Source organism: Dermochelys coriacea, chromosome 1 (genome assembly GCF_009764565.3).
Source record: "Dermochelys coriacea isolate rDerCor1 chromosome 1, rDerCor1.pri.v4, whole genome shotgun sequence".
Classification (NCBI taxonomy): Eukaryota; Metazoa; Chordata; order Testudines; family Dermochelyidae; genus Dermochelys; species Dermochelys coriacea.
Genome location: NC_050068.2, coordinates 82,560,245 through 82,582,583, shown reverse-complemented (window position 1 = coordinate 82,582,583; position 22,339 = coordinate 82,560,245). Strand labels below are relative to the sequence as shown.

The 22,339-nt window shown below is 41.0% G+C and overlaps 1 protein-coding gene across 7 annotated transcripts in view; it reads left to right on the top strand.

Moving 5' to 3' along the window:
* The window catches only part of RBM26 (RNA binding motif protein 26), a 112,130-nt gene that overhangs the window by 9,976 nt on the left and 79,815 nt on the right, over positions 1-22,339 (top strand). For all 7 annotated transcript variants that reach the window (XR_006277774.1, XR_006277773.1, XR_006277771.1 and 4 more), the window contains exons 2-7: positions 7,494-7,612; positions 16,040-16,176; positions 17,114-17,202; positions 18,107-18,324; positions 19,633-19,893; positions 21,341-21,580. Coding sequence is in view for 1 of the 7 variants with exons in the window: in XM_038393981.2 (XP_038249909.1) it covers positions 7,494-7,612; positions 16,040-16,176; positions 17,114-17,202; positions 18,107-18,324; positions 19,633-19,893; positions 21,341-21,580 (1,064 nt within the window). In the remaining 6 variants the exon portion in view is untranslated. The remainder of the gene's footprint in view (positions 1-7,493; positions 7,613-16,039; positions 16,177-17,113; positions 17,203-18,106; positions 18,325-19,632; positions 19,894-21,340; positions 21,581-22,339) is intronic.

The following is a 22,339-nucleotide window of genomic DNA, read 5'->3' as shown; positions in this document are numbered from 1 at the left end:
TTTAAATATGTATCAATAACAATAAGCCTATATGATTTTGACAGAGAATACTTACCTTAAAGTGGAAGAGTATGCCAGAAGTCAGGACTTGAGATTTTCTTTGCGTTAGCTTGTAATACATCTTTCGATGTCTTCCACCTCCAGTTGCCAGTTATGACTCACCAGTTGAGAAACCATGGTCTGGTTCAATCACAGATTATTGGATTCAGTGCAAGAATTATTGGGAAAATTTTTGCTGACCTGTTATACAAGAGGTCAGACTAGATGATCATAATGCTCCTTTCTGGCCCTGAAATTTTTATATCTGAGAACCTGTATGTGTGTTTTGGTGAACTAAGGTAGGGTCATTTGAATTCTGTGGCATGTTGAGTCCAAATTGGTAAGAGTCTGGAGTCTGTAGCGGTTTGTTAAAAATTGAGTATTAGTGAAAGTACAGTAACTTGCCACTTAACGTACTCTCGGTTAACGTTGTTTCGATCGTATGTCCCTGCTCCGTTACAGAACATGCTCGTTTAAAGTTGTGCAATGCTCCGCTATAACGTCGTTTGGCTGCCTACTTTGTCCACAGCTGGCAGCCCCCTATCAGCTCCCCCTGCCCCCCAGTGCCTCCCACCCACCGGCGGACCCCACAGATCAGCACTTTTCCCCCTGCTCCTCCTGCCCGTGACAATCAGCTGGTTTGTGGCTTTCAGGGGGCAGGGGAGGGAGGGGGAGTCTGCTCGCCAAGTCCTCACTCCACCCTCCTGCCTCCGGAAAGCTGCAAACCAGCTGATTGCCACGGGCAGGAGGCAGGGGAGGAAGGGGGGAGGAAGAAGGACGCGGCGTGCAGAGTAAAGGGGGAGGAGGTGGGGAGGAGAAGAGGCGGGTTAAGGGGGGGAGCTTGGGGGAAGGGATGGAGTGGGTGGGCTGAGGGTTGAGCCCCCCTCCCCTGGTGCTTCACAGTAGGGGAAGCTGCCGCTGCTGCTGCGCAACGTGCTTCTCCTAGCCTACGGCACCTTCGTCCTCCTTGCCTGCCTCATTGTCTGCAGTACCAGTGAGCTGTATCTGTGTAGAGTAAGGCAGGGGCACTTCCCATTGCTTCATACTCAGCAATCATGTTCCCATTGCTTCATACTCAGCAATGATGATTGTAGTATTAAATTGTTTCTTTAAAATTGTTTAAAACTTATACCTGTATTAAATTGCTTGTTTAAAATGTATAGAATGCCTTTTGTCTAGCAAAAAAAAAGTTTCTCTCGAACGTAACCCCCCCATTTACATTAATTCTTATGGGGAAATTGGATTCGCTTAACATCATTTCGCTTAAAGTTCTATTTTACAGGAACATAACTACAACATTAAGTGAGGAGTTAGTGTAATATGATAATGAATAATGCAGTCCAGTGTTCTGTATTTTGATAACTGAATTTATTTCACATTTTCCCAGAACTTTTAATTTTGGTATGCTGCAGCAAGTTCTGTACTAGTAGTGTTTAACTGCAATGTGGGAACAATCAGGGGAAACCTGGAGATTTTGGTAAATGGGTAAGAGACAGATGAGGCTTTTGGTACCTGGAAAGGCAGAGGAGGCATTTTGGTATTGTGGCTAAACACAAGTGGAAGTCCTGACACAGTCAAGGAATTATGATGTGATTGGAATAACAGACTTGGTGGGATAACTCACATGACTGGAGTACTGTCATGGATGGATATAAACTACTCAGGAAAGACAGGCAGGGCAGAGAAGGTGGGGGAGTTGCATTGTATGTAAGGGAGCAGTATGACTGCTCAGAGCTCCAGTATGAAACTGCAGAAAAACCTGAGAGTCTCTGGATTAAGTTTAGAAGTGTGAGCAACAATGGTGATGTCGTGGTGGGAGTCTGCTATAGACCACCAGACCAAGGGGATGAGGTAGACGAGGCTTTCTTCCGGCAGCTCACAGAAGTTACTAGATCGCAGGCCCTGGTTCTCATGGGAGACTTCAATCACCCTGATACCTGCTGGGAGAGCAATACAGAGGTGCACAGACAATCCAGGAAGTTTTTGGAAAGTGTAGGGGACAATTTCCTGGTGCAAGTGCTGGAGGAACCAAGTAGGGGCAGAGCTCTTCTTGACCTGCTGCTCACAAACCAGGAAGAATTAGTAGGGGAAGCAAAAGTGGATGAGAACCTGGGGGGCAGTGACCATGAGATGGTCGAGTTCAGGATCCTGACACAGGGAAGAAAGGAGAGCAGCAGAATACGGACCCTGGACTTCAGAAAAGCAGACTTCGACAACCTTAGGGAACTGATGGGCAGGATCCCCTGAGAGAATAACATGAGGGGGAAAGGAGTCCAGGAGAGCTGGCTGTATTTTAAAGAATCCTTATTGAGGTTACAGGGACAAACCATCCCGATGTGTAGAAAGAATAGCAAATATGGCAGGCCACCAGCTTGGCTTAACAGTGAAATCCTTGCTGATCTTAAACACAAAAAAGAAGCTTACAAAAAGTGGAAGATTGGACAAATGATCAGCGAAGAGTATACAAATATTTCTCGGGCATGCAGGAGTGAAATCAGAAAGGCCAAATCATACTTGGAGTTGCAGCTAGCAAGAGATGTTAGAAGTAACAAGAAAGGTTTCTTCAGGTATGTTAGCAACAAGAAGAAAGTCAAGGAAAGTGTGGGCCCCTTACTGAATGAGGGAGGCAACCTAGTGACAGAGGATGTGGAAAAAGCTAACGTACTCAATGCTTTTTTTGCCTCTGTCTTTACGAACAAGGTCAGCTCTCAGACTACTGGACTGGGCAGCACAGCATGGGGAGGAGGCGATCAGCCCTTTGTGGAGAAAGAAGTGGTTCAGGACTATTTCGAAAAGCTGAACGAGCACAAGTCCATGGGGCCAGATGCGCTGCATCCGAGAGTGCTTAAGGAGTTGGTGGATGTGATTGCAGAGCCATTGGCCATTATCTTTAAAAACTCATGGTGATCGGGGAAAGTCCCGGGCGACTGGAAAAAGGCTAATGTAGTGTCCATCTTTAAAAAAGGGAAGGAGGAGGATCCTGGGAACTATAGGCCACTCCGCCTCACCTCAGTCCCTGGAAAAATCATGGAGCAGGTCCTCAAGGAATCAATTCTGATGCACTTAGAGGAGAGGAAAGTGATCAGGAAGAGTCAGCATGGATTCACCAAGGGCAAGTCATGCCTGACTAATATAATTGCCTTCTATGATGAGATAACTGTGGATGAGGGGAAAGCAGTGGACGTGTTATTCCTTGACTTTAGCAAAGCTTTTGACACAGTCTCCCACAGTATTCTTGCCAGCAAGTTAAAGAAGTATGGGCTGGATGAATGGACTGTAAGGTGGATAGAAAGTTGGCTAGATTGTCGGGCTCAGTGGGTCGTGATCAATGGCTCCATGTGTAGTTGGCAGCTGGTATCAAGTGGAGTGCCCCAAGGGTCGGTCCTCGGACTGGTATTATTCAATATCTTCATTAATGATCTGGAGGATGGTGTGAATTGCACCCTCAGCAAGTTTGCAGATGATACTAAACTGGGAGGAAAGGTAGATACGCTGGAGGGTAGGGATAGGATAGAGAGGGACCTAGACAGATTAGAGGATTGGGCCAAAAGAAATCTGATGAGGTTCAACAAGGACAAATGCAGAGTCCTGCACTTAGGACAGAAGAGTTCTATGGACTGCCACAGACTAGGGACTGAATGGCTAGGCAGCAGTTCTTCAGAAAAGGATCTAGGGGTTACAGTGGACGAGAAGCTGAATATGAGTCAACAGTGTGCCCTTGTTGCGAAGAAGGCTAACGGCATTTTGGGCTGTAGAAGTAGGAGCATTGCCAGCAGATCGAGGGACATGATCGTTCCGCTCTATTCAACATTGGTGAGACCTCATCTGGAGTACTGTGTCCAGTTTTGGGCCCCACACTACAAGAAGGATGTGTAAAAATTGGAAAGCGTCCTGCGGAGGGCACCAGAAATGATTAGGGGACTGGAACACGACTTATGAGGAGAGGTTGAGGGAACTGGGATTGTTTAGTTTGCAGAAGAGAAGAATGAGGGGGGATTTGATAGCTGCTTTCAGTTACCTGAAAGGGGGTTCCAAAGATGTTGGATCTATACCAGTGGTTCCCAAGCTTGTTCTGTTGCTTGTGCAGGGAAAGCCCCTGGCTGGCCAGGCCGGTTTGTTTACCTGCCTCAGGACCCATCCGCCAGGACCTTTCCCCGCACAAGTGGCGGAAAAAGTTTGGGAACCACTGATCTAGACTGTTCTCACTGGTACCAGATGACAGAATAAGGAGTAATGGTCTCAAGTTGCAGTGGGGAGGGTTAGGAAAAACTTTTTCGCTAGGAGGGTGGTGAAGCACTGGAATGTGTTACCCAGGGAGGTGGTGGAATCTCCTTCCTTTGAGGTTTTTATGGTCAGGCTTGACAGAGCTCTGGCTGGGATGATTTAGATGGGGATTGGCCCTGCTTTGAGCAGGGGGTTGGACTAGATGACCTCCTGAAGTCCCTTCCAACCCTGATATCCTATTATAAGAGGAAGTCCTGACCTTCCCAGTTCAGCCAGGCCTAGCTGCTCAGGCCAGCGCAGGGTAGGAGCCGCGTCTTCTCCAGTCCAGCCCCACACAATGATTTACCTCTCTGCCGCTGCCCTGGGCACCCGAAACATACTGTTGGGGAAGGTCGCATGACTGCTTTTGTGACTTCCCTTTGCTTCCCTGTCACAAAGTCATTTTTCTGCGGGGGACAAAGAAATCTGCTGGGAAATGAATTTTGCGCATGCGCAGTGCCGCAGAATTCCCCCAGTAGTACACCATGCTATTACAACTAAGCTGGCCCAATGTTTGGACCAAATCTGCTTATGAACGAAGAACAGCTGGTTGAAGCTGAGTTGAAGCAAGATAGAAGTGATGCTGCTGCACAGAACTGAAGTTTGCAGCCACTTATGCAGTCTCCTGTGGCTGAAGGTACACAGCCACAATTAGTCAATTCAGTCCGTAGTTTGGGAGTGCTCTGATTTCTCTCTGACATAAGTTCTTAAGTATTCATATGCTTCAGTAATACTTTCTATCATCCATGGCTGGCCAGGAGATTGTTCTATCCTGGGAGACCATGACCTGGTCTCAGTTGTTCATGCCTTTGTTGTCTGCGGACTGGACTACAGCAATGCAATATACCTGGGCATGAAGCTTTCAGCACTTACGAAGCTCCAACTACTATAGTACACTGGAGCATGTCTTCTGAGCAACACACGTTACTTTGAACACATCAGACCTGGCCAAACAAAAACAAAAACCCAAAGCACGGCTGCTACTCTGAAACCTGTCAAGATTTCATTATGTTGAACCATACTGACATCCGTTCCTCCACAGGTCATCCCTACTGCCAAATTTTGAGTTCCTGCTCTAAAACATGGGGACACTAGAGCATCTCAGAGAAACAGTTGAAAGAAATTTTTAATACTGACAATTTATTTTTCTCTAATCTTCTTCTTGGAAACAGTTTAGTTGATTTTTTTGCTGAGCCTTTAAAATATGTATGTAAAATCCACCTGATGTAGACATTTGGCTGGGCTGGACATTGTGTGCAGATATCATAAGCTGGGAGGATCAAGCCCCCAACCGACCCCACTGGCACCACATCCTCCCATCAGGCAGTGGCCCACTTTGAGGAGAAGTGTCCTGCCCTCGAAGTTGAAAAAGAGAGAAGGAAGGAAAAAGAACTTTCTCCCAGCAGGCAGCTGGCCCACCAGGAAATGTCTGTACCTACAATGGGCGGATTTGTGTTTTCCAGGATTGGACTCCTGAGTCATCTCAGGACCCATATATAAATCTGTGGTAGAGCTCATCCTCTAATTGAGGGATCGCTCCTGTGATGATCTACACTGGAGGTTAGGTTGGCTTACCAACATTGCTCAGGGTCTGGATCTTTCAACTAGCTGTGTCAATCTAACATATTTAGTATAGACCCGGCCTTTGAGTGCTTTACTTGAAGGCTCGAGCTTTTATCCTTTGTAGCCTTTGCATTAATGTTTTTGATTATTTTTGCTTCAGTGCTCTTCCTTGAAACCATTTTTCTTTTTTTTTTTTCCTGCTCTGGCATTTTGAGCTTTCACTAAAACTTGAACACCTCATTTCTCATGTGTTGGTGCACTTGCCTTTATGTAATAATGGTGTATGAACACTGTTTCCAAGGGTTTTGAAAACAGATTTTTAGCCAACTCAATCTGTTACCAAATACATGAGAAAATATGACTAGATAAAGTGCTAGAAAATAAAGGGTAGGGGTTCTCAAATGTATTTATAATGTAGATAATTTTAATACAATCTTGTGGTGCCCCATTCTACCCATTTGTGATTATGTAGATCATCTCTCTTCCCATTCATTACTTGACTGTCCCTGTGGCAACTTCAGCAATTCCTACATGAAAAAGGGGAGTTTTTATTGTGTTTTTAGTTTCTTTTAAGGCCATTTAGCAGCTGGAAACAAAGATCTGGTACAATGTTGACTGACTAACTCTGCATGTTGCTACCAAGAGCTTTGTGGTCTACAGTTAGAGAACCTCTGCTCTAGCGAACAATTCTCCTTTGGCAATGTGATGGAACTAAAGGATGTTAGAATACCAAGAATCTCTCCTGCTTTACATTTGCTACTCAAGAGAACATTTCTGTCTCCATTACATTTGAAGAGGAGTGAATAGAACTTTTTTCCACAGTGCCACGACTTAACTGACCCAAGGTCTCAGTTGCGTGAGAGGTATTCTCTCTCTGGCATTTTCAGCGCTTTTGGTATAGTGATCAAGAAGAGGAGACTAGATATCAAGGGTGAAATCCTGGCATTATTGAAGTCAATGGCAAAATTTCCTTTAACTTCAATAGCATCCATATTTAACCCCCCCCCCCCCAATTAACCTTTACTTGTTATTACAAATCATGTTTGTCTTCTTAATTATGCACAAATTTTTCACTCTGGTAACACTTCAACACTGATATCTAGATGGCAAAAGGTCCAAAATAATGTTTGTGGTCAGTGCTGATTCAAGTAAGGGGCAGTCCATGTTTTGGAGAACAGGTAGAAATAGCAGCTATAATTCATATCAGCATACCTCAGAAATGTTTATACTAATCAGGTGTAAATTATTATCCCCTGCTGTAATCTTATGTTTTGAGATGAACTGCAACATGGTTATTAATATTTTTTGTCTACTTGCATCAGTACAAGCTTGACCAAGATGTAATATACATTCCCTTTATTTTTTTGTGAAGGAGGTTAAATGACATCATCTTGTGTAATGTAGGTAGATGAAGATTAATTGCTAATATCCAAAAGTTTCGATATTTTAAGGTAACTTTGGTGGGGTTTTTTGTGGCCCAATCTTATAATTTCCTATTGAGATTGATTGGAAGTTTAATCGACTATTAATAGCAGCAAAATTGAGCCCTAGATGTGTGTATTGTGCCGGGTTCGGGCTGTCTTGCATTTTTCATTACTGAATTCTATATTTTTATTAATTATTTACAGATGTGATGCAGATCCCTCAGCCCTAGCTAAATATGTTCTTGCCTTGGTAAAGAAGGATAAAAGTGAGAAAGAGCTGAAGGCATTGTGTGTTGATCAGCTGGATGTATTTCTTCAAAAGGGTAAGAAGTCTTCACTGTGACTATAAAACTTCAGTGATTTGCTTTGCTTATTAATGTTCGTATACTCAACTTAATTTAGGATTAACTGCTGTTTATCTTTATGAGCCTTTGTTAAGTGCAGTTAATTCAGTTGCGTGAAGAAAATTTATAAAATTTAACAAAAAACAGCAGTAGTGTATGATATCAGTATAATATATATGATGGGTACAGCTTAAATTTTCCACCAACTGTGTAAATAAGGACACTAAAGTTTATCATAATAGATGTACTGGAACTGAGTACATATTTGGGAGTGTGAAATATATGTCCCTTTACCTTCCCCCAAAAATTAAGCTTGAGATAAGATTGAGAGCATACATCACTAATTTTAGGGTAAATTGAGGTAAGATTGTATTAATTAAAACAGTTTGGAAATACAAGAAAGTCATTAAGTTTAAATTTAAAAGAAACACAAAATTTTTTGATTATGGCAGTGCCGTTATAAAACACTTAAATAACCTTAATTCTGTTCTTTCTCAGGATATGAATACAGAGGGCAACTCTCAGACAATCTTATCCACCCATTTCAGTTTTTTTAATTTGTCCAAGTTTTCTTCCTTTGTACCGCTTGTGTGCCAACCTTTTAACCTCTGTTAAAGTCTCTCCTTAAAACAGATTTCTGTTTACCCATTCTTTTGTCAGTATGCTGTATGAGTTAGAAGGTAAGATCTTTGGGGCAGAGACTATATCTTCCTCTTCAGTATACAATATGAGGACATATTGTACTTATTGTACAATTAACAATAAGCCTTCTATTATTGCTTACAAGTAGGCTGGTTGATCACTAAAATTACATCATTTTGGGGATCATATTTCCATTGTGTGTTTGGCAGCGTAAGCACACTGCATACTCCCCACTTATTACAAAAGAATACTTCAGATTTTGAAAAAAAATAGCAGAAATACAAGGCTATTGTGCAATCACAAGGCTAGCTGTGTTAGTTGACAAATCGTCTTTAAAACTCCATTCCAAAATGTTTGCACCATGGACCATCTTGTATGGAGATGGACTTCAGCGATTGTATATTTGCTAGCATTTGGTAATATTTTCACCATGTTGACTCAAAAAGTTCAATATCATGATCACCTACTTTGACCTCCTTCACGTTGCACACCACAGAACCTCACACACTCCTGAAATGAACTCCTAACCTCTGGCTGAGTTACTGAAGTCCTCAAATCATGGTTTAAAGACTACTAATTACAGAAAATTCACCATTTACACTAGTTTAAACCTACAAGTTTGACCTGTGCCCTGTGCTGCAGGGGAAGGCAAAAAAACCACCAGGGTCTCTGCCCTTGGGGAAAATTCCTTCCTGACCCCAAATATGGCTATCAGTTAGACTCTGAGCATGTGGGCAAGACCCGCCAGACAGATACCTGGGAAAGAATTCTCTGTAGTAACTCGGAGCCCTCCACATCTAGTGTTCCGTTTCCAGCAGTTGCAGACTTTTGTTACTGACAGTTGGCAATGGGCCACAGTAGACAATCTCGTCATACCATCCCCTCCATAAATTTATCAAGCTCAGTATTGAAGCCAGTTAAGTTTTTTGGCCCCACAGTTCCCCATGGAAAGCTGTTCCAGAACTTCATTCCTCTGATGGTTAAGGTTCATTCCTCTGATGGCTTGTCTCGTTTCAAGCCTAAACTTGTTGATGGCCAGTTTATAGAAGTTAGTTCTTGTATCCACATTAACTTTAACTTAAGTAACTCCTCTCCCTCCCTGGTATTTATTCCTCTGACTTATTTATAGAGAGCAATCGTATCTTCCCTCAGCCTTGTTTTGGTCAGGCTAAACAAGCCAAGCTCTTTGAGTCTCCTTTCGTAAGGTAGTTTTTCCATTCCTTGGATTATCTTAGTAGCCCTTCTTTGCACCTGTCCCAGTTTGAATTCATCTTAACATGGGAGATCATAGTTGCACACAATATTCCAGATGAGGTCTCACCAGTGCCTTGTGTAATGGTACTAACACTTCCCTGACTCTAGTGGAAATACCTCGCCTGATGCATCATCGCATTAGCCTTTTTCATAGCTGCATCACTTTGATGGCTTATAGTCATCCTGTGATTAACTAATACACATCCTCCTCACTTACTTCCAACTGATAAGTCCCTAGCTTATAACAAAAATTCTTATTGTTAGTCCCTAGATTCATGACCTTGGCACTTTTGTATTATTAAACTTCGTCCCATTTCTATTACGCCGGTTTACAAGATAATCCAGATCTTCTTGTAAGACATTCCATTCCTCCTCCTTATTGTCTATATCTCCCAATTTTGTGTCCTCCACAAATATTAGCAGGCTCATTTTTTGTGCCAAGGTGAATAATAAAAATGTTAAATAAGATTGATCCCAAGACTGATCCCTGAGGAATTCCACTAGTAACCTCCCTCCAGCCTGACAGTTCATTTTTCTGTATGACTTTTTGTAGTTGCCCCTTCAACCATTTCCTTATCCACTTTTCAGTTCTCCTAGTTAGGACCCTACCAAATTCACGGTCCATTTTGGTTAATTTCACAGTCAAAGGATTTTAAAAATCATAAATTTCATGATTTCAGCTATTTAAATCTGAAATTTCATGGTGTTGTGACTGTAGGGCTCCTGATCCAAAAAGGATTTGGGTGGGGGAGTTTGCGGTACTACTATCCTTACTTCTGCGCTGTTGTTGCTGGCAGCCCTGTCTTCAGAGCAGGGCAGATGGAGTGTGATAGCTGCTATCTGGGAGCTCAGCTCTGAAAGCAGAGCCGCTGCCAGCAGCAGCACAGAGGTAAGGATGGCATAGTATGGTATGGCCACCCTTAGTTCTGCACTGCTGCCTGCAGAGCTGGGCCCTCAGTCAGCAGCTGCCACTCTATGGCCACCCAGTTCTAAAGGCGGCAGCGTAGAAGTAAGGGTGCATGGTATGGTATTGTCACCCTTACTTCTGTGCTTCTGCTAGTAGGACGCTGCCTTCAGAGCTGGGCACCTGGCCACCAGCTGCCGCTCTCCAGACCCCCCCCCCCCCAGCTCTGATGGCAGCGCAGAAGTGTGGCAATACCATTACCCCCTTAAAATAACTGTGACCTCTTGCAACTCCCTATTGGGTCAGGACCCCCATTTTGAGGAATGCTGGTCTACCCCGTGAAATCTGTATAGTACAGGGTAAAAGCGCACAAGACCAGATTTCACGGTCCATGATGCGTTTTTTACGGCCATGAATTTGATAGTGCCCTACTCCTAGAAATCCCCATCTTCTCCAATTTAATTATTTCCCATGTGGAACTGTATCAAATGCCTTACTGAAATCCAGGTAGATTAGATCTACTGCATTTCCTTTGTCTAAAAAGTCAGTTATCTCCTCAAAGAAGGAGATCAGGTTGCTCTGGTACAATCTGTCTTTTGTAAAACTATGTTTTTTATCCCAATTACCTTTCACCTCTGTGCGCTTAACTACTTTCTCTTTAAAAATTTGTTCCAAGATTTTGCATACAATTGAGGTCAAAGTAACAGGCCTTTAGTTTTCTGGATCATTTTTCTTCCCCTTTCTTAAAAATATGAACTGTATTAGTAATTCTGCAGTCATAAGGTATGATCACCGAGTGTACAGATTCATTAAAAAGCTTTGCTATTGGGTTTGCAATTTCATGTGCCAATTCCTTTAATATTCTAGAATGGACATTATCCAGGCCCCCTGATTTAGTCCCATTAAACTGTGGTAATTTCTAAATCCATATACTTGTTGCCATTAGCTACAATGCCACTAATCCTAAACTTTTTATTAACCTCATTAAAAACTGAGGCAAAGTATTGGTTTAGGTGTTGGGCCATGCAGAGATAATAATTAATCTCCACCCCATCCTCAGTGCTTAGTGGTGCCACTTCTTCTTTACTTGTTTTCTTTGTAGTTATATGCCTATAGAACTTTTTCCTATTGGTTTTAATTCACTTTGCAAGGTCCAACTCTTCTTGACTTTTGGCAGTTCTCTCTTTATCCCTCCATTTTCTGACCTCCAAGAAGTAGCTTTCTTTGCTGATCCCTCCTATGTTCCAATCCTTGTAGGCTTTCTGCTTTCACCTGTTTGAGATGCTTGCTCATCCAGCTTGGTCTGAAACCCTTTCCTGTGAATTTTTTCCCCTTGCTTGGTGTATGGAGGCTTCAGATAGCTTCTGCATCTTTGATTTAAAGTAATGCTAAGCCTCCTCCACATTCAGATCCTTGAATTCTTCAGTCCAGTCCACTTTCCTTAAAAAATTGAGGAAATTTGTAAGTTCGCTCTTTTGAAATCAAGGACTCTTGTTGCAAATCTATTTTTGTTTATCCTTCCATTTAGTTTAAACTAGAATTAACTCATGATCACTCAAACCAAGGTTATCCTCTACTCACCAATACCACATCTAAAATGGCATCACCTCTTGTTGCTTTAGCAACTGTTTGTTGAAGAAATCTGTTAGCTATCACATCCAGGAAAATCTGGGCCTTACTATTATTAGTAACACTTGTCCAATCTATATCTAGGAAGTTAGTGTCCCATAATCACACGATTCCCAGGAGTATTTATTTCATTCAAAACATTAGAGAGGTCTCTATCCATATCGAAATTAGATCCTACTGGTCTGTAACACTCCTCTAGCACTGTATCATGGAAACCTCTAGTAGCTTTCTTTCCCAAAGTGATTTTGTCCCAAACAGACTCAATTATCCATTTCATCACTTGTAATTTCTTTATAGTCTACCTCATCATTAATATACAGTGCTGCTCTACCATCTTTGTCTTTATTTTCTGTCTTTCCTGAACAACACATACCCTTCAGAACCTGTATTCCAGTCATAACTACTATTCTACCATGCTTTGGTTGTCTCTGCAATATATGGTTTCACTTCCTGCAGCAGTAGTTCTAGTTCCCCCATTTTATTACCCAGGTATTGCATTGGTGTGCAAACATCTTAACTGTTTCTGCTTGGCTTTGCTCATGTTCCTCACTTGATTTAATAGTGAGCAGTGTAAGGTTATGCATTTAGGGATTAATAACAAGAATTTTAGTTATAAGTTGGGGACACATCAATTAGAAGTAACAGAAGAGGAGAAGGACCTTGGAGTATTGGTTGATCATAGGATGACCATGAGCTGCCAATGTGATCTGGCTGTGAAAAAAGCTAATGCGGTTTTGGGATGCATCAGGAGAGGCATTTCCAGTAGGGATAAGGAGGTTTTAGTACCATTATACAAGGCACTGGTGAGACCTCACCTAGAATACTATGTGCAGTTCTGGTCTCCCATGTTTAAAAAGGATGAATTCAAATTGGAGCAGGTACAGAGAAGGGCTACTAGGATGATCCGAGGAATGGAAAACCTGTCTTATGAAAGGAGACTTAAGGAGCTTGGCTTGTTTAGCCTAACTAAAAGAAGGTTGAGGGGAGATATGATTGCTCTCTATAAATATATCAGAGGGATAAATACAGGAGAGGGAGAGGAATTATTTCAGCTCAGCGCCAATGTGGACACAAGAACAAATGGGTATAAACTGGCCACCAGGAAGTTTAGACTTGAAATTAGACGAAGGTTTTTAACCATCAGAGGAGTGAAGTTTTGGAATAGCCTTCCAAGGGAAGCAATGGGGGCAAAAGATCTATCTGGCTTTAAGATTTTACTCGATAAGTTTATGGAGGAGATTTTGGTAATTAATTGATCTTTAAATATTCAGGGTAAATAGGCCTAATCCCCTGAGATGGGATATTGGATGGATGGGATCTGAGTTACCCAGGAAAGAATTTTCTGTAGTATCTGGCTGGTCAATCTTGCCCATATGCTCAGGGTTTAGCTGATCGCCATATTTGGGGTCAGAAAGGAATTTTCCTTCAGGGCAGATTGGAGAGGCCCTGGAGGTTTTTCGCCTTCCTCTGTAGCACGGGGGCACGGGTCACTTGAGGGAGGCTTCTCTGCTCCTTGAAGTCTTTAATCCACGATTTGAGGACTTGAATAGCTCAGACATAGGTGAGGTTTTTTGTAGGAGTGGGTGGGTGAGATTCTGTGGCCTGCGCTGTGCAGGAGGTCGGACTAGATGATCAGAATGGTCCCTTCTGACCTTAGTATCTATGATTGGGTACAGTCATTCTACTGCCAGTATTGCCTATCTGACTGGTATCAGCACTATCCTTCATCTTAATGTCCATTCTCCTATCCACTGCTGTTCCTGTCTCCATTACTGCATCGATTCTTACTTGATTTTCCTTCCTCTCAGTGTTAAAATCGGATGTGGAGATTATATGAGCCTCTCCCAACAGTCTCCTCTGAGTTCTTAGTTTAAAGCTCTTTTAATGAATTGTGCCAACCTCCATCCCAGAAGTCCATCTTCCTCCCTATTTAGATGGAATCCATCCCATGGGAACTGTCCTCTATCCATGAATACCTCCTGTTGGTCAAACATCCCAAAGCCCTCCTTAGAGCCTGACTGCCTGAGCCATCTGTTGATCATATAGTCTTGTCTTGCCTTCGTTTTCCTCCTCTAGGGACAGGCAGAATCCCACTGAAGATCACATGAGCCTCCATTTCCTTAAGAATCTTCCCCAGCCTGGCATATTCACATAAAGGGTAATCATTGGATTCTTTCCCATTCCTGTTAGGATCCTCTTCAGCCTTAGGTCCACATCCCATATCTTAGCTCCTGGTATACAGCACACCCTTCTGTTCTCTGGATCAGCTCTGGTGACAAGCCTGTCTGTTTTTAGCAGGGAGTCTGCAATCACATAGACCTACCTTTTACTAGTGATAGGAGAAAGGCCAGCAAATCATACTGTTCTTTCTGGCTGCAAGTCCTCTTATCTTTTATTCCCCTTGCAATCTTCTGCAAGTCATCCTGTATCCTCCTGTGGCTCTGAACTCTGGTTATCTCCATTGGCTGTTCCCCTTTTCTTACAGGGCTAACTGTTCTACTCTTCTTCCTTTCCTTCCCTCCTTCAGTTGCAACCTGCTGTGCACCTCCTTCATTATCCAATTCAGAAAACCTGTTCCTGAGCTCTGTTTCTTTCACTAACCGATCTGTTCCTCTGCCTGGTTCTTATAGTCACATCCTTTCACTAACCAATTTCCTCACCCAGTACTCTCCCCTCTGAGTTCTTCAGTCCAGATTGCACCTGCTAGTCTTGACTTTTCCCTTCAGCTTCCTCTTGCCTTTGCTTCATCATTACTCAAAACCCATTTGAAACTCACGCATACTTTCCACCTGCATCTCCAAGGCTCGAGTCTTCTCTTCCATGAGCTCTATCAAGTGGCGCTTCATACAAATGAAGCTTTTTTTCAGGTACCTGCTCTAGGATCATATATATCCTGCAGCTTCCACATTCAGTCATATTCATTGTCTCTTCCATGTCTTCAGTCACTATCAGTGTTGTCACTGCACCTGTCATAGCCTTCCTTCCTAAATTCCTGCCAAGGGGGAAAAATAAAAGCCATCAAAGACTAAAATAAAACCAGAACGCCACACTCCCCAACCCCCCATTCCGAAACTCCCTCTCAGACTCCCCTGTTTACAGATCTGTTTGCTTCTCCTGAGCCACTGGCTGGGGGACTGGTTACCTTTATAAGTCCCCTAACCATGGAAGCCCTGTCCCTTAATCAGGGCTCTGCTTCTCTCACAGCACACTGCCCCTTACCAGCCTCTACAAAATGAACAAGGAGCGGGGGAAAAGGCCACCGACACAAAGCAGAAAAAGACATACTACAACCACAAAAAACTCACTCACTGCCCTTAAGGACCAGAAGCTTGTTTCCTCCCTTCTCCAACAGAACTACCACTCAAACTCCCCGGTTTACAGCTCTGTTTGCTACACCTGTGCTGCTGCTCTTAAATCAGTTGTATTAAAGATCCACGTTTTAACGTCTTTAATCAGAGTAAATGCCCTGGTACAAAAATCTATCTCTAAATGTTTTGCAGTGCCTTATTTAAAGTACCATGTGTATATATGGTCCTATTAAAACCATATTTATGATCTTGATTCTATTTTCGTTGTCCAGGAATGAAAGATATCCAAAATTGATCTTTAAATACATTTGCACCACCTGAATTGTTCAGTATTTTAGAGTAGTATGTTCTGTATCAATTAAAAACAGGAAAAAAACAGTCTGCTACATAAACTATCTTCAATTAAGTTAAATAACTTTCAACAATGTAGTTCATACTGTTATGAAACAGTTCCTGGTGAGCTATATATTTGGAAGATTAATCGGTATCCATTATTTTCATTGCCAGTAAAAGCATAATATTTCTGACTAGTATTCAGTGGTTTGTAAATGTAAGCAAAGGGGAAGAGTTGCATTATATCTAAACAGACTGTAGAGGATTGAAATAGCCAGATATTAGAGCAATTCATTCATGGCTTCTTGGTATCTTTGTTTTTCCCGTAATCTTTAGAGACCCAGATATTTGTTGAAAAACTTTTTGATGCTGTGAATACGAAGAGCTATCTACCTCCGCCAGAGCAGCCCTCATCAGGAAGCCTAAAAGTTGACTTTTTTCAACACCAAGAAAAGGACTTAAAAAAGGAAGAGGTAAAAATTTAAATCATACTTTGCAGCGCAGTTTGTATCCCTGAACCTGTAGCAGTTTTACAGGATACTTCCACTAAATCTAAATGTCATTAGGACATCCATGCTGCTTTTCTTCATCAGTTTCTTATCAACAACTTCCCCATGTTGGTGCCAATTGGTGCACAGGCAGAGGAGCCTGAGCAGTAGCATTGTGACATCGAAGGTAGGTCAGCCAGTCATCACTAGACCTATGCTAATAACTGGTTTTTTGGTTTGCTGTTAATTCCGTAATGAAACCAAAATTCATTTTGGGTTGACCTGAAAATGAATATTTTAAAACTTTTAGCAAATCAAAAAGTAACAAAACAAAAAAATTGTTTTGACCTGGACAAAACCTTAATCTCTAACACTCTTGCCTGCCTTGGTGTCTCTCCCCTTGACAGTGCTCATTTTATAACAGTTTTGACTGGGCAAAGGTAACTGCTACTCCTGAGTCAGACATAGTGTGGACACAAAGGGCATATCTCCTAAACCTGTTCAATATAAGCATCTGATCTGAAGCAGTTCCTGCTGTCCAACCACCTCAGTCCTGACCTGCAATATTTCCGGATTCATTTCAAGCAATGGGATTGAAGTACGCAAATAAACTGGAGGGAGTGTCACAATGTTCCACTAAAGGGGCTTTGTGGGAGTTAGTCTATTCTGGTGGTCCAGTTTCCAGCTGTCATCAAAATAATAGAGTTCTCCAACTGATGCTCAGAACATTCCCTAACATTTTGGAATAGATCGGGCACTGTCTCAAAAAACATGTTATAGAGTTGCCATCGAGTTGAGTGTTAGGCCTCGCTTCACTTAGCCAAAACTGAATTTCAGATTCTTTTATTCTAGTTATGTCTGTTTAAAAAAGCCTTGTGTGTTGTGCTTGTCTTTGATTTCCTGTTTACACTTTAAAATCCAGATAATTAAAGAGGAAGAGCGAGAAAAAAAGTTTTCTAGAAGACTAAATCACAGCCCTCCTCAGTCAAGCTCTCGGTACCGAGAAACTAGGTAATTATAAACTGAGTTTGACTTTTGCATTATATCAAGAACGAATTATATTGACTTAAATTTTGAAATTTTCCTTTTGCGGTGTTTGACATATCTAGTGTTGCATTTTTCTGTAGTGATATGCTTCTAAATGTTAATAGAAGTGCTTGTGAAGCAAGCTCTTTTGTGGATTGCTTTTTTTATATGCAATCTTGACATAAATACAGTTTACAAGTAAATGCAGACTGTGTTCAGATTTTTATTAACTAAAAATCATCAGGACTCAATTTAAGAAATGTTTACAAAACAGATTTGAGTGTTAATGGTTGGTTATATTACAGCCTATATCCCATCTAAATTTAATCTGAATACTTTGTTTAATACAGTACTGTCATTCTCTTCAGTAACTCTCAGTTGTTATGCTGTTACCTTGGTGAAGATGCCCTACTGGGACAATAAGTCCTGGCACAAAAGCAATATTTTACCCACATTTTTCTGATATGGTGGTAGGCTTTTATACAACAAAAAATTACACAATCAGACGATTGAACAAGTCTTTTTGGAAGAAAGGAGGACTAATAGTTAAAGATTTCGTACTCTGTTAGAGACATGCATTCAAAATGAATCAGAATTGCACAAAAGTCAGTAACAAGTGTAGCATCAGCTCCAGATGTGTGTGTGCTCGTATTCGCAAGGAACTGGGCTTTTTAATACCTGCACTTATTACAAGTTTTACATTACAATACAGAAAATTCCAGTGTTTCATTTCCTGCTTTAAGCACTTCAGAATTTTTCCAGTGTTTGTTTCTTTGAGTATGATTTTGATGAGATTTTAGTAGCTATTATAAGGTTTGAGTTTACATTTTAAATTATCTTTTCAAAAAGTTCTTATTTTTAAATAACTATTAACTCCCCAAATATTTAGAAGCCGTGAGGAAAGAAAAAAAGATGAACGTTCTCGCAAGAGAGATTATGACCGTAACCCCCCTAGACGGGATTCATATAGAGACAGGTACAATAGAAGAAGAGGGCGGAGTCGGAGCTACAGTAGGAGTCGAAGCAGAAGTTGGAGTAAGGAACGATTGCGGGACCGGGATAGAGACAGGAGCAGGAGCAGAAGTAGAAGCAGAACACGAAGCAGAGGTAAGTGTTCGTTAGTCTTTAAAAATATGGGTTGATTAGTATGAAAAACAGTATTTTTCTTCAAGTGTACAACAGCTCTTTACTTAATAAATTTATCTACAAGACTGTTGGTCAAAATGTTAAAACTTGGGTGCCTAAAGATAGGCTTCAGAATCCTTATTTTAGGCATCAAATATCCTGATTTTTTTCGGAGTTCTGATGTGCTTCAACAAATCTAAGTGAATGAGTGCTTGAGGTGCTTAGCACCTTTGAAATTCAAATTACTTTTATTTATGTGCCTAAATGGATTTAGAAAGCTAATTTTTAGGCACTAGATTTGGAAATTTTGGCCAGAGTACAGGTGCCCATTTTTCTGGGGACCCCCAAATTGGCCAGAGCCCTTGCATTAATCAGTCAGGGGACTAGCAGCTAGGAGCCTCCAGCTGAGGTGCTGCCAGCAGCTTGGACCCACCTCCATCTCTGGGAACCTCCTCTAGATACAGGAAGCTTGGTGGCTGCTGCCTTCAGACCTGGGCTCTGAAGGCAGCACAGAAGTGAGGGTGGCTATCCTGTGTCCTGTTTCTCCCCTCCCCCCCCCCAACAATTTTCAACCTCCCCCCGCATTATCCCATTTTGGGTTGGGATCCCCACGGTTACAACACCCTGACATTTCAGATATAAATATCTGAAATTGTGAAATTGACTAATATAAAAACTGGCCGTGAAATTGACCAAAGTGGCCTGTGAATTTGGTAAGGCCAAAATATAGCTCTATGTGAAGTTCTACCTTACAGTATTCATGCACGAAACTCCCACTCGAACTGACAATTAAATTCTCCATTTAATGGTGTATATCCACATCACTGTATATAATGATCTTAGATCTAAAACACCTTAGCCAAGGTGCTTTGATAACTTTATATTTTTTTCTGATTGATAATTCCTTAAAACTTTGAAAGTACTATGTATTTACTTTCCATATTTATTTTCTCTAGCATCGTCTACAGGTTTGTTTTAGAGTTGCTCATGAGTGCTGGACTGTTGGTGATGCATTTATTCCCTATTTATTAAGGTGCCACCAGACTCCTTGTTGTTTTTTGTGGATACAGACTAACACAGCTACCCCGATACATTTATTCCCTGACTACAAACATGCATTGAAATTGTTCCCTTCCTCTCTCTTCCTCCAAGGGTGGGGAAGAAAGAAACGGTATATAAAGAATTTTATGTATTTTACAGGCACATACAAATCCAACAGTTGGCCTAATTTTGGAGCTTACAATCTTTGACATATTGTTACTTTTAAACAAGTGTATTATTTTCTTACAGAAAGAGATTTGGGAAAGCCAAAATACGATTTGGATAGAACAGATCCATTAGAAAACAATTATACTCCAGTTCCATCTGTAACAAACATTTCATCTGGCCATTACCCTGTCCCTACACTGAGTAGCACTATTACAGTTATTGCTCCTACTCATCATGGTAATAACACTACTGAAAGTTGGTCAGAGTTCCATGAAGAACAGTTGGACCACAACTCATATGGAAGACCTCCACTGCCAAAGAAACGCTGCAGAGATTATGATGGTAAGTTCAGATACTTAAACATATGTGCAATATGTCCAATAGTGGCCAGTCACTGATGTAATTTTGCCCTTCAAATCTGCACTGCCCCCTTCTTTTAGCACTCCAACCCCAAAAGCAGTCTCCTTCTACATCCCATTTTCAATCTCTTTTTCTAACAAAATTCTTAAAAGCTAAACTTGCCTTTATAATCACTTATCCTTAAACAACCTCATTGGTTGTTTTCAGCATAGTTTCTGTCCCTTCCACATTACTGGCATTGTTCTTTTTTTACATGAACTTATTGGTGGTGATCTCTTGTTTTACCTTAGTTCTCTTACTCGGTACCACCCTCAAACCTAGTTTGGTATGTAATAGTTTTGAGCATAATCACCACCTTATGACATGATCTTGTTCACAGAACTCTTGGACGTTTTGTGTTCTTGGTTTTACTCTTACCTATCTGCTTATTTTTTTCACTGTCAGTGACCTTGAACCTCACATTTTAGCCTCTTCTTCTTGATACACCACTCTGTCTTTTTTTTTTTTAAAACTTAAGTGCTGTGTTTATACAGGCAATACTTGAAATCTATATCTTCTACGCTATTTAATCATTTTGCACACTTTCTGCCTCTATCAACTCATGTTTCTGCCACAATTGGCATTTGTCTCGGTGAGTCAGATTGATCCAAAACAGATATCCTCTTAACCAATAAGAATTGCATTTTTTAGCCAGAGTTCCACCAGTCCCTGCTATTTTCTCATGTCAAATCTTACATTGGCAGTAGCTGTTGAGGATGTAGGCCAGGTTTACACTTAAAACTTTAGCTGATATAGTAACATCTGTTACAGGTTAAATTGCTTTAACTGTCTACTGTACTTACTAAAAAAAAACAAAAAACAAAACAAAAAAAACTGTTTTGTTTACTCTTGCATGTACATTGTAAAGTGCAACAAAGAATTTTGATGCTTTTGGATAAATATTGCAGGATAAAAATATTTTTATACTTGGACCATTGACTAGTGTTGAATAGTCAATAATTAGATACTAAATATTTTCAAAAGGAGATGTTTTGTCAATACCAGTTTTTTCTGCACTTAGTTAACACCCCCCACTTGCACCCCAAGTTTGCATTGAACTTACTGATCATGGAAAAATCCATGATTATACTTCAAAAGTCTGGAATTTGCTCTTTCCAGATACTACTTCATAACATCCAGGTTCCCCTCTTTTGCTTCTTTGTTAGAAATTAGCTCTCTCTCAAACATAGCCTGTTTGTAAATTAAGTAGGTAGAAATCATGCTAAATGACCAGATGTTCGCTTCCTAATTTTTAAGTAATTTATATTGTTATGCAAAGGTCTTACCTTTCTAAGTGCTATGTTACGTGCAGAATATTTAGTATCTGCTTAAAGATCAAACATCGCCTGTTAAATGCTAGTAACGTTTAATTGTGCTTTTCATTTCTCAGAAAAGGGTTTCTGTATGAGAGGAGACATGTGTCCCTTTGATCATGGAAGTGACCCAGTAGTTGTAGAAGATGTGAATCTTCCTGGAATCCTGCCTTTTCCAGCACAGCCCCCTGTTGTTGAAGGACCACCTCCGCCTGGACTTCCTCCCCCACCACCAATTTTAAGTCCTCCACCTGTTAATCTTAGACCGCCAGTGCCACCTCCAGGCCCTTTACCACCTAGTCTTCCACCTGTTACAGGTAAAAAAATAAATAAAATTTCTTAAGATGCAAAATATCTTTGTTTTAATTATATTCAGTATTGAATAGATTAAAATGGCCTTAAGTAGCTTTTTTTTTGTAAAGTGCTTTTAGGACTCTAGTTTGCACATCTTAACCTGTGAGTCCTGCAGTATATGTGTGTTAATATTGGTAAAATGGATTCTTTTCATGGCAAACTGTGTTAATTTCATTGCCTCTAATGATACTATCCCTAAAACATTTGATCTCCAAAGCTCAAGTGGCCAGCTTCTGAGAAAACTTTAGAATCCACAACACATGGAGCACTTCATTTGAACTATCAAAGTTAAAGGAACACAGGCAACTTCAAAAATTAAACTTTTGTCTGAAAAATGTTGAATCTATTTTTACTAGAGATGCCCAACATTGTAGAATGGGAAAGGAGAAAAAAAAAAAAAGTGTGCATTTGGAAGTGCTTTGGCTGAGATTTTCAAAGCTGCTTAAAATTTAGATGCCTGTTTCTCTTTAATTTTAGTGGGAATTGGGTGTCCAAACCATTTAGGCATCTTTGAAATATTCAGCTTTGGCTTATTGTTGGTTTTGTGACTTTTCCTCTGTTGATGAGTAAGAGGAAAAACAGAACAAAGTACAAATCACAGTAATTTGGTAGAATTATTCAAGAACAATTAGTACCTGAAATTATTTTAAACTCTTAAAATGTCTCAATTTCAAATTGATGATGTACTTTTTCATGGTAAATCATCTTACTGTTTCATTTTT